Raw genomic sequence first — 18,994 nt, 5'->3', positions numbered from 1 at the left:
ATGGGACTTAACATCTTAGGTCATCAGTCCCCTAGAACTTAGAACTACTTAAACCTAACTAACCTAAGGACATCACACACATCCATGCCCGAGGCAGGATTCGAACCTGCGACCGTAGCAGTTCCGCGGTTCCGGACTGCAGCGCCTAGAACCGCACGACCACTGCGGCCGGCCCGTAGGGAAAACACCCATCAAATTGAACAGATTAGAAAATTTTGGCCCACAACGCAAATCTCACTCCCCGAATCCATAATTATATCTACTATTGTGCCACATAGCTTTGCCCAGATCAGTTTTTAGTTATACATTGATTCTCATCTAATAAATCGTTCATCATATTACCTTCATCTTACCTAATCATATGGGATTCCAATGACACTGGCTCACTGCAGCAGATTCAGGAGATTGAACCTCTCTCCCTAATTTTATCAGTTTTCCCTCTGCATGTCATCACGAAATTCTCGAGTGTACGTACCTCTGTCAGGAGTACTTCGATTATCATATCTCCACCTACATCTTGATCTTTTGTTATATTGGTTATTATATTCGTTTCTTTTTTTCTCTTTGTCCTGTAAATTGACTGTTCGTTTGGGCTTTTCTACCGTCCCTAATCCTTTTTGCACGATTATTGTTCCAATGACTCGCTCTCTATTGTATCCAGCTGTTCCAAATACTCTAAAAGGCTGTTAACTTTTCCCCAATCTTTCCCTAATATCTTGTATTGTACTCTCCATGATAGGCAGCTGAAAATACTGAAAATAACTTCCAATAAGTGCTTCTCACGAATTGAATCATCGAGGTATTTGAATTTATTTAGATGACATTCAAAAAACTGTGTCCCGTCCATTCTTTGTTACTATATACGGTTTCAACGCCAGTTATTCCAAGCAAAGTTTCTTTTGTGCTCCCTCACTCCAGTATTTAGCTTTGAATTCTCTTTCAAAATCAATAAAAGACTTGAAATCATGTACCCTGAAGATACCCCACTGTGTTGCGTTTCCTGATAAATGTCTGACCACTAATCTAATTTTACTGTGTCCAACCAAGTACTGGGTAGCATACCTTGAAATGCCTTGAGGAATAACGCAGAGTGTATATCTCGGCCAGTGTAAATTTAGGAAATTTATTATTGATTCCTCTACTTAGTATTGACATAAAATCATCACACACACACTACTGTGTTGATTGCTCTTATTTGATTCCTCATCCCGACTCTTTCTTTGTGGTTGTGGGCAAAATTGTGTGGATGTATTGCCACTATTGAATAATAAATGTGGGAGTGTGTTGTTATTGTTGAAAGCCGTTGACTAATGTCTGCTGATCTGACTACAATGTCTGTATAAGGGGCGTCGTACAGGACGTCTTGTGTATTAGAGATATTATTTGGCTGCTTTTTTTTTTTTTTTTAAGGTAGTGTAGTCTCTTTGTGCTCATTACGGCGTTGCAGCGTTTGTAAATGAACGTCAGTTTCATTAATTACGAATGGTATTGTTTCCCCAATTTTTGCACATTCGTTTTTGTCTCTAGTAACCAAGTTTATACTGTTGGAGCCGTTTAATTAGCATGTCTTAACGGAATGTATGTGTCGTCTATGTATCTGAACCATAGGTCGAATCAAGTTTGCAGTCTATCCAGTCTCCACTGAACTGTTTCGTAAGACTATTGATATTTAATTTCATCTGTTGTAATATGGTATCCATTTAGTTTAACCTTGAGTCTAACTGGATAAAACTGTTATTCATCTGGCCTGTCATTGATTCTGTAACCTGATAACAACTCGATTCCATCTGTAAAAACTTTTCCTTGATCTGTTGCATGAATGTATGTAACGACACTTCGACTGTTTAGTGATCTCCTATGGGAGCGATGGTTGTTAAACTCACATCCCAACTATTTAGTATATCGACCTAAAGTTATTACCATATTGTCGTATTAAACAGGTATGGCCCTAACTTTAAAAGAACTTTAGAGATCAGAAGTAGTCTGTTAGTCACTGGTTGCTAGTTATGCACCGAATTCACTCAGTACAACATATTTATCATTATGCAAACAAATAAAAATACCTCGTTTGTGTCGTAAGGGGAATGTTTGTTTTTAATTATTTTCTGTTTTATTAACGAAATTGTTGTTATATTTGTGGCTTTCATGTGTCAGTAAATTACGAAGAGACATGAATTATCGTGAAATACACGTAAAAACCTCCGAATCATACTGATTCAATGACATAAAATACAAATTATTCATGAACAAATACTTTCGAATATTTGCAGCATATTCCGCTGAAAGCAATGGAACATAAACACACACTTAATGCATGAGAAGCATATATTTCTGTTGTTATTATAATAGACACTTTCCTTGGCGCTTAAAAATTTTTTGCAGAGTCTTCTCATTCGCCCATTGTTACACTTCACTCGACTTCCTAATACACTAATATTTTAGTAAATGTAATTACTTTTGCTTCATAAGCGAATGTGTTAATTATTCTTGCCGTTTGTGTCTCAGATTTAGCAAAAATTCTTGAATTGGTTTCTTTTGTGTTGGAAAACAGTTTTATTCCGTTTGACTATTTATTATCAGGTCTATGTGATTTTCCCTTATGCTACAGTTATGGTGGCTTATTTGGTGCATAAAATAATGGAGGTATTACATCTCATAGGTTTCTTGCGTTCAATTTTCACTGATTTGGCTGAAAGTGTAACGAACAATACTCTGCTTTGTAGGATAGATACACGGAAAGGACAACTTAAGTCAGTGAATGTGTCTGCGCTACAAGAGAAACATAAACAATCTACCCTGTAATGTACCGTTTCGTACTTCCCAGCGGCCTTTGGAAACTAAATAATGACATATGTGGTGTCATTTTCTACTTACTGTCGATTTTTACGGAATTACAGACACTCCATATTGCAAACACTTTGTTAAAAACCAATATAAAGTTTAATATTCACAATCACCCCATATTGTATTCACTAGGGTCGCTTGCTGGCCGCTCGGGGTGCTGCTATAGCTGTGGGTAACGAAATCGAGACGGAGTGTCGCGACTGTGATGTTAGACCAGGGTTGCCAAATGTATGAGGTTCCTCATACAAATACGAGATTTGTGGTCTGCATACGAGGTACGAGGACACGGTGAGGCTCGTGCAGTTATGTACGAGATTTTGACATAGGAAATTTTATAACATGATTTTTTTTCTTGTGGGCAACAATTTATAGTGTAAATGGGTGTTTACACTGTGGCTACATTGGATGTGCTACATGAAAATTAGATGCATTGGCTATGTTCGCGGATTTTTTTGCATTTTAATGTACCTTTTAAAGTTTTCCTAATTCCTTTAGCTCCCTCAGTTTTCCTTAGAGCTCGTCGGTAGAGTCTGGAATGTTCCATAGTTGTATGCACTGGTGCTAATGAATACGATTTGCAATGTGTGGCATTACAATTAACAGAAGTTCGGTGAGCAGTGGACGTGATAGTGTTAATGATGATGATAGTGATGATGATGATGATGATGATGACACTGAAATCCAGAGTCCAGAATAATGCAGTGCCTGCATCTGATTTGTTAATGATTATGTCCATTCTGAGTATTAAAATAAATTTTTATATGGTTTTCAATGTAATACATGTCTCACTCATTGAATAACTGCATCACATCATGATTTACTTTTTTCTATATTTCATATTCATCGATATAAAAAAGTACCGTAACTTAATATAAACTTGCACAAATACGCTCTTTCAGAAAATGTGTTTACTTTTGTGCTGTTTACATCACAATAAGCGAGGACTGTGTACCTGGTGGCAACACTACATAGAAGCCATTCCGCTATTACACATTGGCTTTTGCTGTCATTCCTCCTTGGCGAGCTTCCCCCTCATTCCAGGAAACTAGAAAAACTTTACATGGAATAGTGGCCCATGTGCATGCATTTTATAAGTTATACATGTAATTTCCATGGAAATGACACATGTGCAACAGATTGTTGCTCAGCAATTCAAAAACTGTTAAATGTAATACTGAAGGAGAATTGATCTATCCTCGATGGTAATACATTAGACTCGTTCATTTCCTAAATATGGCACAATGTTCTCTAAAATTAGCGCTCATCTTGGTAGGTTTTTGTACTTTTTAGTCACAATTTAAATTTCTAAAGTTTTGACATAAACGCAACATGCCCGTGACTTTCCTATTACTAAGGAAATAAAATGTTTTGTTGTATATTTCAATACTGACATTAATCAATTTTTATTTATATGCAATTCATAAAAAATTATTACTTGATAAAATCTATCTCTGGAATTCATTTTAACTAAGTTTCGAAATTTGCACACTAGAGTTCGTGACAATGAGCACGAGTAAGTCCAATGGAAATAAAATAATTTTCTTTTTCTCATTGTATTAATTTTCGTTTCAGTGGCCTTCAGTCACTCAAAAATTGACGTAGCACTTGCACATTCGTTTTTGCCTCTAGTAACCAGATTTATACTGTTGGAGTCGTTTAATTAGCATGTCTTAACGGAATGTATGTGTCGTCTATGCATTTGAACTATCTTGTTTCATCATCTGACACAATTCTTCCAAGAAATTCATCTCCACCATTCTTGTAGTGTTCCAAAAGTTCGCTTCAATCGTATACTGAAATTCTAGTCTAAGCTATCCCTAAATCTTCTATGAAGGTCACTCCAAAAGAAATGCACAATATATTTTTTTTAAATCCATCTTTTATTCTAGATGTTTGAAAGTTTTACAGTGTGTAGATACATCCTTTGGGAACAATATTTTCATTTCTCCACATAATTTCCATCCCCCTCAACTGCCTTGCGTCATCTTGGAACCAGCACTTGTTTATCTGCACGGTAAAATTCTGGACCAACCTGTTGGAGCCACTGTTTGTCATCGTGCACAAGGGAGTCATCATCTTCAAACCTTGTTCCACTAAGAGAGTCTTTCAGTTTCCCAAAGAGATGATAGTCACATGGAGGCAGGTCAGGACTGTAAGGCGGGTGTTTCAGTGTTGTCCATCCGAGTTTTGTGTTCGCTTCCATGGTTTTTTGACTGACATATGACCATGCATTGTCGTGCAACAGCAAAACATCCTGCTTTTGCCGATGTGGTCGAACATGACTCAGTCGAGCTTGAAGTTTCTTCAGTGTCGTCACATATGAATCAGAATTTATGGTGGTTCCACTTGGCATGATGTCCACAAGCAAGAGTCCTTCAGAATCAAAAAACACCGTAGTCATAACTTTTCCAGCAGAAGGTGTGGTTTTGAATGTTTTTTTTTTTTTTTCTTGGCTGAATTTGCATGATGGTACTCCATTGATTGCCTGTTCGTCTCTGGTGAAAAATGATGGAGCCATGTTTCATCATCTGTCACAATTCTTCCGAGAAATTCATCTCCACCATTCTTTTACTGTTCCAAAAGTTCGTTGCATACTGTTTTTCTTGTTTCCTTGTGAGCCACTGTCAACATCCTGAGAACCCGCCTGGCACAAACCTTTTTTAACGCCAACACTTCCAGTATCCTGCAAACACTTCCTTCCCCTATCCCAACGTAGCGTGACAATTCGTTCACTGTGATGCGTCTGTCAGCAGTCACCAATTCGTTACCTCTCTGCACATTGTCTGGTGTGTGTGCAGTACGAGGCCTGCCTCTGCAAGGACAGTCCTCAATATTGCCGTGCCCACTTTCATCATGTAACCTGCTTGCCCATCGACTAACTGTACTGCGATCGACAGCAGCATCTCCATACACCTTTTTCAACCTCTTGTGGATGTTTCCCACTGTCTCGTTTTCACAGCACAGGAATTCTATGACAGCACGTTGCTTCTGACAAACGTCAAGTGTAGCAGCCATCTTGAAGAAGTGCTGTGATGGCGCCACTCACGGGAACAGGTTGAACTAAGCTTGAAATCAAGTGGGAAGGATGTATCTACACACTGTAAAACTTTCAAATATGCAGAATGAAAACTGTATTTTTACAAAAATAGTGTGCATTTCTTTCGGAATGACCCTCGTAATTACAGGTCAAGCGCCTAAAGCTATTTGCGATATCAACATTTTGCACACCGAGAAGAAAGAACGTATATTAGACGTTCTGGAAGAATCAGAGATTTTTAAACAGCTTTCTCGAAGAGATAGTCTCATTCTCAATAAACAGCTGCAGTTGCGTAATAAAAATTTCTTCAATGGTATAAAGCCGTTACTTCACATTTAATTTCGGGTCTTCCTGTGCAGTTTACCGAAATGTTCTTTTCCATCTAAGTTAACTCATAATTTTTCATTTATTAAATGGTTTAGTTGCTGTATTTCGTGTTACATCGCTTCTACAAGCTGTCATTCAGCCCTTCCTATATTTTCCATAATGAAGTTTTCGTGTTTCAAACTGTACTGCCAAGCTCTGATGCAGACAAAATGTTACTTTATCTGTCGCTGTTAAACAAAATATTACTTTTTACATTATGTACTGAACAATATTCATTATACTTTTCGTCTGTCTAAACTTGAATGTTAAGTAGCCAACTTGTACCTGCGGCTACCAGATGGCACTCTCGATGCAATGTCATGTTCACCTGCCCACACAAGTTAACGCGGGCCTCTCAGTCCATTGCAACCTGTAGCTGTACTTGTACGAGCAGTTCATAGTGGCTCGCGTTCACGCTTTCCTTTTTTTATATATTTTGTGACTAAAGCCCTTCTGACCTGTTTATTATTCTATATGTGACATGTAAGTACTGCCTCTGTCTTTTATTGTTAGTACTTACAGTTTCTATATAAAAAATGTCTTTTTCTATAAATTTGTAACTATGCTATAGGCCATTTTAATTGTTTAATTATGATGAAGGCACTCTTAGAAGTGTTGAAACCTGGTCAATAAGACGTAAATAATTGTGGCTGAGGGCTCATTTGTTTCACTTCTAATTTCAATTCTATCCCTAAGTAAACATGTCATCATTTAAAAGAAAAAGCAGTCTGCTCTATGGCTAGTTATCCGGGAATCCGCAAGAAACAAATTCTGTTCTTCGTATATGTCGTCTCTATCACAAAAGCGAAAGTACTATTCCGCCAAGAATAGATGGCCGCTTCCTCCGACATTCACCGACAATTACCGAACTGAAATCGTAGCGCTGCCAACATATGCAGTCTAACAGTGTGTGGTGCGGTATTTCAGTAGGTATTTCATAATGAAGTAGCCACACATTTGAAAGTGAACACATATGCAACGCTCTGTAACGAAATCAAGCGATCATTGCGGCGCTCAGGGCTCACAGCGCATCAATAGTTCAGTGCAGGTGTGTTCCCGGCACTGACAATAGCCTGCCTCGCCGTATGCAGCATCTACTTTTCTCTGTTCTATACGTGTAGTGTTGTGTCTCTTGTGTAGTTATTTGTGCTACCCAAATAAGGCGGCTGCACAAGAAAAAAGGAAGGTGACTCATCATTGCAGCATAGCTCACAAAATTTTAGACATCAGTGTTTAAAGGATCTGGTTTTAAGGGCTGGCTTTTGGCAGACACCAATGATTCAACTAAAGCTAAGTGTGTATTTTGCCCAGGAACATTGATGGTAGCTGGAATATCTAATTTGAAAACTCACGCCACTACCAAAAAACATATAAATAACAAACCTGGTTCTAGTGTAAAAACGCCAACATTAACATAGCTTGGATTCCAAGAAGGTGTAGCTCCACAAAATAAAGAAAAAGCAAGTGCAGGAACTAAACTTTCTGCTTTTTTTTTTTTTTTTTTTGCAGAGAATAACATTCTATTTTCGTTTGCTGACCATTTGATACCTTTATTAAAAGAAGTTGTGACGGATTATAAATCAAATATGGAAATAGAGCTCAAACGAACTAAAGTAACAGCAGTGGTAAAGTACATTCTTGGAGAATGTCATAAAGCAGAATTAGCCCAAAAATACAACAAAAAAATGAATTTTCCGTCATGACAGACGAGACAACCGACATTTCAACGGTCAAAACTGCTTGCGTTGTGGTACGCTATTTTGATCAAGAAGCTCAAAAAATATGAAGCATAAAGTTATTAAGGAAAGAACCGATGCTGATGGTATTCCCACAGCCATTTCTGAAATCTTGTACAGATCTTTTATCTATTCATTTACCAGCTGTTATGTCCCACTGAAAAATGTTATAGGCTTTGGCTCAGATGAGTGTAACGTCATGATGGGCGACTCCGTAAAAACTAGATTAAAACAGCATTTTAAAGGAATTATGTTAGTGAAATGTATTTGTCACTCAGCTCATTTGTGTGCCAGCGAAGCATGTAAACAGTCACCTGAAAGTGTAGAGCAACTAGCTCTTTAAACGCAGTGATAAACGCCAGTTTGATTTTCGTAACTTTCAGTCATTTGTTGAGTGGAGCTCCACAAAATTCTTAAGCAATATGGCTTTCATTGTTAGCAGTGGCTGAAAGAATATTAGAGCAGTGGCAAGCCCTACGCCTTTTTTTTATCTATTTCACGACAATTCGTGCACATAAAGCCAAAGCCGATGTACGAAATTGGGCAGTATTTGTTTCCGAAAAACTCGGCAACCCTTTTTACAAACTTTGTTTCCTTGAATGGTCGCTCCCTTTATATAATAAATTCAATCTGGAATTTCAAAGCGACATAGTAGTTACCGGTATTCATAATTTAATTGAGAAAATATGTGAACTCTACCAGGAAATCCTATTGCGTTATTTACAACGCGAATATGTCATAAGGCCAAACCTAAGGTGAAATAGACCCTGAAAGTCAGCGACATCAACTCCATAACACTGAACTGTATCTCGGCCTCAAAGTGTACAAGTTCTTAAAACATCCAGATGTGGTCAGACATCCTGCAGATATTGAACAATTCTCATGTTACAAGGTTGCTGCCACAGAAATAAAACAATACAACACGGAGGAGCCTGCCTTGTCAAACCAGACTTTGTTTTCAAACCGGAATTAGCGCTCCCTCACAATTTCAGGATTCGTTTCCCAACACTAATGCCTCTTATTGAAGTGGTTCCGCTTATAATTGCACCAGATGATCACGCAAAAAAACAAATAATAGACTATCAATGCAGGCGGCTGCCAAACGCACAAGCTCGGTATCCTGAAGGATTGAATGAAATTAGTGAGCCAGATAAATTTTGGAATCTTTTTGAAAACTGAAGATTTTCCTGAGCTGCCACTTTTTGCCCTAACTGCACTGTCCCTACCTCATACAAATGCTGACTGGAAGCGAGTTTTCAGTAAAAACAGACGTAGGAAACCGGCTAACAGTGGAAAGTGTGAACGGGACACTTCTTGCTCTAGAGGGCGTAAAAGGACCAACACATACTGGGAAATGCGCCAATTTTGAACCGACAAAAGACCTGTATAGCCGTATGCCAAGAGAAAAATTATACGGCAACATAAGAAGGATGTCAGTGAGGCTGAGGATGTACCTAATATTAAATTTGGTGACATAAACTAAGACTAGAAAATACCACCAAAAAATTCATAGCTGTATTCAAATGTAGGTTAGATGGTGCCACAGTTGAGAGATTTGTGGCGGTTCATGGCCTAAGTCGCACATCTAACGGCAGACCAGGAACGAACAACGCTTCAACGTCACCAAACATTTGCCAAAGAAACGAAAAGGTTTTTCTCGACAATGAGAGGGGAATATATTGCAGTCAGCTAACAACACAACTAAAGTACCTTAAAGATCGTCTAAATAACAATAATGTTATGTATGTACCTGTGTAATTTTATAAACCAATAATCAGCCAATTGTTATACTTCGTGGTGAAATTATTTAAATTATTTACTAATGTTCATTCTCAGTTCCTCTAACCGCCCCCCCCCCCCCCCCCCCCCCCGTTCCTGGCCCAAACAGCCGAGACGAGTAATGTGTCCAGAATTTGGGTCTATAAAATATGGCCACCGTAACATTTTATTTGTTTAATTCAAAATTTTCAAATTAACAAATGCCTGCTAAATTCAGACTCATTTAATGTGTATTATTTTTGATTTTATAACGTTTTAAATGCTTGAGAAATGTACGAGGTTTGAAAGCCAAAGTACGAGATTTTTAGTTGTTTACGTACGAGGAACAAAGTTCAATTGTTGGCAACCGTGTGTCAGACTGTGATGTACACTCTTAAACTAAGCCCTGCACCGTTGCAAGGTGTCTTCGTGAGAGGCTGGAATGCGTGCCCGCTATTGCATGGAAGCTATACTGCGTGCTGAAGTGGACAACGCAAAACTGGCGTCCTTGCAAATTAGTACCACATGTTTACACCCAGTTTCTTTTGTGAATTTTCCGCGTACTTGTCAACGGATATCGTTTGACTGGTTATTTTATCTTCTTTACTTCTGTGAAATGTCGTACATGGCCTTTTTTCGTAAGATTTCATTTCCGTTAACGTTAATAGTTTCACAAATCCACGGTCGCCACGTACGAGGGTTCTCCCCTTCTAGAAGCGATCTTATTACTCGTTTCGGAGGAAGCTCGCCCTCCACCAGACCTCCTGTGAAATGACTACTATTACATAGTAACAGGCGTTGTTAAGATTCACAAACAAGGGTTTATTATTCCAATTACAAATTGATTTATCTTCTGATCGACAATAACTTATTACAATTAATAACAAGAACAGACACTCGTGATGCTTCTGAGTCAAATTCGATTCTGTTTTATATGTATGTCTTCTTGGTTACCATGTTCCATAATTACAGAACTTTGCCACGCCTGGAGCTCCATAGCATGCCACACAGTTATGCAGAATCTGAGCCAACCTGCTCTGATGTCACGAGCAACCGTCTGGCGCCCCCGCAATATCTCCAGCATAAATTACCACACCAATCCAAACAGAACCTAATTTCGTTTTACAATTCCTTAAACCTAGTTTCCAGTTCAGTTTTCAGCCTTATACATTTTCTATAAACACAAACACACACGACTCGCGAACTCAAATTAGCAGTAAGGGTGCATATCACCAACTCCCATTGACCAACACGCGCATTTGCGCCCTTTTAACAGGGTTATTCATAAGTATCTCCGGGACTGCAGAAGACGACTGCGTGTAAACTACAAGACACAGAAAATAAATTCGTATCACTGGATAGAGCCTCTCTCAGAGTTGTTGCCTCACATTACTGGTGCTCAATATGGGAACCGTTTGTGCAGCAGCAAACATCAGTACGACAGTTAACCTCTTGCCATACATATCCCAACACGTCATGGTCAATATCAGTGGTTACACTAATTACCTGTAGCCTACGTGCAATTTTTCCAATTCAGTGGCAGTGGAGGCAGGGCACATGATCTTTGACATAAACCCATTAGAAAAACTCATATGGAGATAAGCCAGATGACCTTGGGGGCCACTGAAAAAGAGCAGAGTCCTGATGGGAAGCATGTCCATCCAACACTGGGTAAGTTCAGCACTGAGTTAATCACATATTTCTGTGGTGCAGCACAGTCTTGTTTAAAATGAAGCCTTCACTTTCTTGCTGTAATTGTTGCATAAGCCATTGTTGCATATATGTGTCTGAGATACATGAAAAAGGACTTCATCACTGAAAACCAGCAACTGTGAAAAACCTCCTTCCACTCATAGCAGTTGCAGGTCATTGCAAAAGACAGAATGAAGCTCATTATCCCAAGTATTCAGCACATATAAAAACTGCAGCTGGTACGATTTTACATGCAGATGTTTGTGTAGAATGTATCAGACAGTTGATTACAGTATTTGGAGTTGTCTCCTTTCAAGTGTCACCTATTCCTTCAAGCTCCTGACAAATTATTCCTGCACATGCTTCCTTCTTTGCTGACAGTCCCAGCTGGCCAGTTAACTTCAAACCACTTAAGCAGCTAGCCTTGCAGAAATTGTAGTACTGTCTGTGGATTGTTTTGGATCTTTTACCTGAAGTGTCACATGAAATCATTGCTCAGCCGCCATAACTGACTCATATTTAGTGAATTCAAGGAGACGCACATTGCTCCATTACATGCCGTGTTCTGACACACTTGCCTTCTAATAATGTGCTCTTCAGCTCCACTAAAGTGCTTATTTTGAATTGAAACTTGGAGAGTTTTCATTTTTCTGTATGTCTTGTAGTTACCTTGCAGCTGTCTTCTGAAACCCTGTATGTCTTGTAATTACTTTGCAGCTGTCTTCTGAGACCCCAGATATACTTATGAATAACCCTGTACAGTGCTTAACTCATTTTCGTATGTGCTTCTGTGAAGAAGTGAAAAGTAACTGAATCAAATAATGTTCTCAAACTTTTTATACGTTAGGTATTTATTTTCCAAATGTCACCACACGTGCTGACTTCATAGCTTTGTACTTCAGTCAATGACATGAACAGAAGCCAGCAGCAGTGGAGAGTGTCCTTAGTTGTATAGAGCACCTAGTTTAGTTATTTTATTGTGGACATATTCTTGGAAATGGTCAGTAGCTGTTTATTTATTGTCTCCAAGTAGTGTTTTTCATTTTTCTAGTTTTTTGTTTATTTTGCGAGGGTTGATCTTATGTTATCTGACTTTGGAGCACAGTACCATGCTGCGTTATTCAACCTAAATTAGCAGATGCTGCAAGAACATAGTAAGTTGTGTTCTAGATGTTGACAAGTGAATAATTTCCAGGAAGTATATAGCAGCAATATTTTAATTGTACTTAGTGACTGTTTGGTTTATTAGTGTATTTCTTGTTGCGTAACTGAACGCAGGTAAAGAGGGGTAGGGACTACTCCTGTTGCTCAGGAACAGTAGCCCCTACCCCTGTGTAGCTCAGGAACAGACAGAAGCTGCACGGTAAGTCAGCAGACTTTAGGGTGCTGTCACAGGCCGTGGTGGTGTTGAGGCACCTACAGTGACATGCGGTGTGTCTAACTTTGCTGATATTCCCTATTTTGCAACACCTTCTGATAATCCTGGCTACTTCATGCACCTGAGTGTGAATGGTAAACAGTGGCAGGGTCATGAATATCTATGTCGAGGATGTAAATGATAAATGACCAGCAAGTATATCCCTTTAAGCCTTAATAAGAGATTCTGGATTTCTTCCATACATTTAAGCAGCACTGGAAGCTTTGTCTGTTGAAACTGGAGTCAATAGTCCTGAAAGGTTCGAACCAACACAGAAGGTGTATTTGCTGATCACTAGGTGTTCAAACAATAGGTGGTTGACTGAGCAGCTGAGAGAACAAGCAAGCTTGCAAGGGAAGGAGACCAGTGTTCACATGATATGCTTTTCGGTAAGGCTCATCCAAGTTGTGGAAGAAGAACTGCCAGTTGCCTATTGAGACACTGGATGCAGCCGGCTGCAGATTGTTGCTAATGTAAATAGGTACAGTATGTGCTACATAAAGGATGTGGTTATTAGGGTACCTGGGTATGTGCAGCAAATGTCCATAATTTTTTCCCCTTTCACATGCCCCAAAAGTATGTACTCTTTTCATAAAAATGAATCTTTCCTTTTATATTAGTTAGCAGCAGGAGAATCCAGGAAAGGTCCCAGAACAAGTCTCATATATGGTACAAATGACATTAATGTTAGGAACAGGAAGATGGTTCAAACCAGAAGTGAAATTGGAATGTAAAATGTCTTAAAAAGATTAGGATGGATGGATGGATGGAGAGGTTTAATGGGTGCACGAGGGCAAAGTCTTCAGCGCCCGCTCAAAAACAGATTGAGACGAGTGTCAAGAAAATACCCAGAACATTAAGATAAAACAGGTAACAAAGGTTGGAAAACTATGTGCATACCCACACCAAAGCATGGGACGAAGCATGGCATCAGCAGTAAAACATGGACAACACAGGAAGAAAATGGTAGAATGAGCTAAAACAATATAGCAGATGGAAGTGACTGGCTGACCTCAAGGGAAAAAAGGGAGGAGCCAGCCACTCTGCAATACACTAAAACCTCTGCAATACACCAGAGGCCAGACATATCGCAAAACTTTAAAGTACTAGCTACACTCGTCTCATCATCAGCTAAAATAGAGGGCAGATCTCCACCAATTTTTGCTTCTGCCTTGCATCACGGTGTAAAATGCATTCCGCTAAAATGTAGTGGACAGAGATGTGCACAACACAAGCATCACAAAATGGGGGATCCTCCTGCTATAAGAGAAAGCTGTGTGTAAGAGGATAGTGCTCAACCAAAGCCGGCCGGAGTGGCCGAGCAGTTCTAGGCGCTACAGTCTGGAACCGCGTGACCGCTACGGTCGCAGGTTCGAATCCTGCCTCGGGCATGGATGTGTGTGATGTCCTTAGGTTAGTTAGGTTTAAGTAGTTCTAAGTTATAGGGGACTCATGACCTCAGAAGTTAAGTCCCATAGTGCTCAGAGCCATTTGAACCAACCCAATCCAAAGATGCGTGAGGGTCACTTCATCCCGCCTGAGCAACTGGCAGGAGGAACTTAATCTCATTTCACAAGACTATTCAACATCTCTTACATGAATGATGAAAGAAAATTGGAGCGCATCATAACTTATGCATAAAAACAAAATGTTTATACTGGCACCAGTTGTAAATTGCTGGTTCATATGTTTGCTGGTACAGCTCACTCATGCTGATGATAAGACTGCGTTTAACACACTCAACAGCGTGGTTACCAACATCGTTTCAGAATATGAGCTAAATGCTTATGAAAGTGTGAGAAAATGCTGATAATTTCATTTTTCAAAGGGACTGAGAGTCAGCACACACGTGTAAGAGCACTTCTTACCAGTGAGCTGCCTCAGCAATGGACCAGCCACAAGGGGCATACAAATTTCACATTGCACCAGTGGCTTACAAGGTAGCCTGATCTCACAATATGTGGAGGGTTATGAAAGTCACTGGCAATGTTTTCTCATTCTCCTTGGTGAGCCCCAAACCCAGCTCTATGAGATCATTATAGCAAAGCTAGATGAATTTTTCAAGTCAAATACATGTTGCTGTTGCGCAATATAAATTTTTTCTCACACAAAGTTGTAGTGATTGTGCTTATAAAGAATGGACAGCAGAATTACAGGGCATGACTAGGAACTAAATTCAACTGTGTCTGTGGCGCTTCTGGAGCAAAATGCTTCCTGACACTATTATTCATAACCTTTCAGATCAGAGATTGGGGACTGAAATTTTGGGGCTTCGCAACCCAGGCTTAGTGACAAGCCTTAGTGCAATAGAGGTACAAGACTTAGAGTGGGATTTTAGTTTTCCAGTTGTCACTTCATTTCAGACAAACAGCTCACACCCTGGCCCTATCCCTTGATATTCAGCACAGCACACTCATGGCAGTAAACACAAACAGCATTTGCTGCACCAGCACAATGCTAGTTCATCTGCTACAGCTGCATGCAAAGCAAAGTCATGTGTGAAATTCTATGTCACCCAGTCACCCATGTTCGGAAGGTTTGCTTCTTGTCACCACACACGACAGATGAAGCTGGTCTGCCTGCAAAGGACAAGAAAGTCCCTCTCTGCTTCATGCACGAAGGCCTTCAATTATAAGAAACTCCCTCTCTGTTTCATGCATGAAGGCCTATCTTCAATTACAACTGGATGAGGAAACAAAGGAAATTTTTGTTGTGAATACTCATGTCAGCTTTTTCAATATCAACACCTGCTGTTTGGAAGTGCTTCCACACCTGCATTGTTTAAATGGTTACTCATATGAGTGATGCCAAAAGTGCCTTCTTATTTCGATTATCTTGATGACATTATCATCAATGGACATTCACTGGAACACCACCTTCAAAATTTGGACTATCTTTTCCAAGTTTTAACTGAGGTGGCCTATCATCAATGTCAATGGCACTCATCCTTCAACTAAACATTTACAAGCACTTAATGAATTGTCATTGCCTAAGAATGTATGTGAACTGTAAGCTGTTATTGGAAAATTTACTTATTACATAAAGTTTATTCCTAATGCAGCACCAATTGCTACATCTCTGCACCACCTAAGTCACAAAAGTGTTCTATTTCACTGGATAAAGAAACATGCAAAGCCTTTCAAAGACTGAAAGAAAGCATTGCTTTGTCAATCTTACCTTATGCACTATAATGCACTTAAACCAGCTGTATTTGCAGTAGATACTTCGTCACATGGGATCGAGGCAGTTTATCCAACAAAATTGGCAAAACAGAACATCCCATTGCATTTGCTTCCAAAACATTGAACAGTGGGTGGGTTAATTATAGTCAGCTGTAGAAGGAAGCCCCAGCAATAGTATATGCTGCCTCAAAATCCCATCATTACCTCTACCCCCCCCCTCCCCCATCATCCTCGTTGCCGTCAGACCTGCAAATTTGGGGAGGGGAGGGGGGTTTGAAGTATGTGTTGTGCTAATCACCACTGTACTTCCACAAACGCTGTGGCAGCCAAGGGTTGCTGCTTCACTGGTGTTACACCACTGCCAATAATTTGCGAGGGGCCCCTCATTCCAACATTCAGCAGTGGATGTATTTGAACTATGAAAATGGTTTCTTTCATGCTCACTTGTGACTTGTTCTTATGCTTGATATTCAGAGTTCTCATGCACTTGTTGACCAGGGCTTATGGACTTTGTAATTATCATTCACAGTCTGAAGCCCGACTGGATAATTCATAAATTGTGTATTTGTATTAACAACGAACTTGTACGCTCAAGTGCTACCAGAAAGATAAGTATTCATTCTTTTCTTGATGTTATCAGTACTCAGAATAAAAGATAATTTTCTATGCTTATGTTAACAATGCATTGTGCTCCATGCTCCTGTCAACCAACTAAGATCCGAAGTGTCCATAAGACAAGATATAACACCCTGGCTGCTCTGACCCAGCCTTCCCATTCTTCGAAACGCTGTCTTCCACGTTCTAGCAGGTGTTCTTAAACATGCTCTTTGTCTTGTCATGTACAGTAAGTGATACAGATGCTTAATGATGTAAGAGACTAAGGAAAGTCCGTTTAGTTAGCTAACGTGAAGATGGCTAACAACGTTTTGAAAGAGTTATGTAGCTCTGTCTACGAATATGTGAATAAAAGGCAAGATTTGAACAATAGCAATCTTTAATGCTCAACTGAGCAGAAAGCAAATGAATGTCTCAATGAAATCACTCTATTTTGACATATCAAGTTCCACTGGACAGAGGTATGTGGTTAAGTATGAGTGCAAGCTGGGGCACAGCATCCACTACTATAAGTCCAGGCCCCATGCCTGACCTGTATGGAGGCCCCTCTTGGACCAACTTTCTGAACTGAACTCTGTCGGGCACTGCCACCTCCATCCTTACACTGTGTGACAGGCCCCACTTCCCATTCCATGTTGACATTTTCAGCCACTATCCTGCAAGGCCTCAAATGTGACCTTATATGGCCACTGCCAATGTCTTGCCACACCTTGCATCTTCTTCACATAAGATCATGTGAACTCCATGTCAACATCCTGACATGCCCAACTGTACCCTGCTGGCAGTATTTTCTTGTACTCTGTAATAACCTTATTTCTTCTTGCTTCTGTTCTCTGCCCTTCAGGCACTGCATTTTCTAAATACAAGGCAGTCTTCATTCCATGAGTCTACCTTGGCATTCTCTTCTCAGCCATTCAATTCACATACCCACACCAGTCTTACGTTGCAGGGGTTACTCAGGTACCTGACACTTTAATTTCCCATCATTTTCATTTATGTTGCACCACTTTGACTTCTCAAGCACCTCATTTCACTTACTCTCACCTCGCTTTATTCCCCTTTTATCCATGTCCAAGGCTTCTGCATTGCACAACGGTGTTGCTACATAATGTGCTTGGTAACTCACTACTTACATTTCTGGAGGAATTCTTTGTTCCACATAATTCCTCTCATACTTCTAATAGTTATCACCTTACTCTGTACTTTCATTTATTGCTTCTTCCATTTGTCTGTGTTAGAATTATTTATGTAAAGATTGTCACATTTACACCCTTCACAAATGGCAGCTTTTTTAACTGACTTACTTAATTTTATCACAAGATATGATCTCACAAACAGAGGTTGATGCTCTTACAGAAATAGTTTCTGGTATGCTGAAAATAATTATGAGTCAAATACCCTATTGATAACTGAAAGACATTATTTTTGTCTAGTTTGACTACTTGCAGCCAGTAGGAATTTCCATTTTATTTGCTGTAAAAATTTTGTCATGAGTTCCATTCTGCCTCACTGCCAGTTTTTTTCTCTTTTATGCCAGTTTTTTCTCTTTTATCCCAATGAAATGTCCCTTTTATTACAGTTGGTGGGAGAGAAAGATAGAGGGAAGGATGGGAATTGAGGATAAGACAGAAGGAGATAGAAAGAGAGATGTCTGCAATGCTTCACTTTCTGTTCTAACATGGACAGTAAGAATTCTGAAAGATGTAATTCATGCACCACATACATAAATTGAGGAAGTCAATTTCAAATTAAACATCTTCACAGTAGTGGTTTTGTCACGCTACCATACAATATGTCCGACATATGATACAGGCACGATGAATGTTTTAATTAACACCTTTATTGCAAATAATAAATAGTCTTTTCTACACTGTTATACTGTTTATCAAAATTAAGTTATGATAAAAGACCAATTAATAGAAAATGCAATAATACTTAACCTTACTCATAAGCTAAATGACAAAAGAATAGTGTATCACAGTTACATACAAAATCACAGTAGAGTAAAATTGTATTAATAATCACAAGTGTCAAATATGGTCACAGTATTGTAAGATAGCATTTCTTCACCACAGTTGTTTACCATAATTCACCATATTCATGCAAGGAATGCACCAAACCCAAAAGTTCCTCTCATAGCATCCCAGTAGTAGCGATTCCAGTTGTCCTTCATAGTTTCCAAGTGACTAAAAAATATGAAGCTATATGTTACTTAGTTAATGCCACAATTTAATAATTAACATATAAGAATCTATGGTATATTTCACAATACAATAAATACTGAGGGCTACCACCTGCATGTATTAAGAGCACCCATATCAGCTGCCTCATTAAGAAACAGTTAGAA

The 18,994-nt window shown here is 39.3% G+C and overlaps 1 protein-coding gene across 1 annotated transcript in view; it reads right to left on the bottom strand.

The window, feature by feature from the left end:
• Positions 1 to 18,487: 18,487 nt before the first annotated feature.
• LOC126187746 (activator of 90 kDa heat shock protein ATPase homolog 1-like) overlaps positions 18,488 to 18,994 on the bottom strand; it is a 110,358-nt gene continuing 109,851 nt past the window's right edge. Inside the window, exon 10 of the mRNA XM_049928998.1 lies at positions 18,488 to 18,833. Coding sequence (XP_049784955.1) covers positions 18,746 to 18,833 — 88 coding nt within the window. The 3' untranslated portion in view covers positions 18,488 to 18,745. The remainder of the gene's footprint in view (positions 18,834 to 18,994) is intronic.

Source organism: Schistocerca cancellata, chromosome 5 (genome assembly GCF_023864275.1).
Source record: "Schistocerca cancellata isolate TAMUIC-IGC-003103 chromosome 5, iqSchCanc2.1, whole genome shotgun sequence".
Lineage (NCBI taxonomy): Eukaryota > Metazoa > Arthropoda > Insecta > Orthoptera > Acrididae > Schistocerca > Schistocerca cancellata.
The sequence above is the reverse complement of the archived record's forward strand: the minus strand, read 5'-3'. Positions and strand labels throughout refer to the sequence as shown.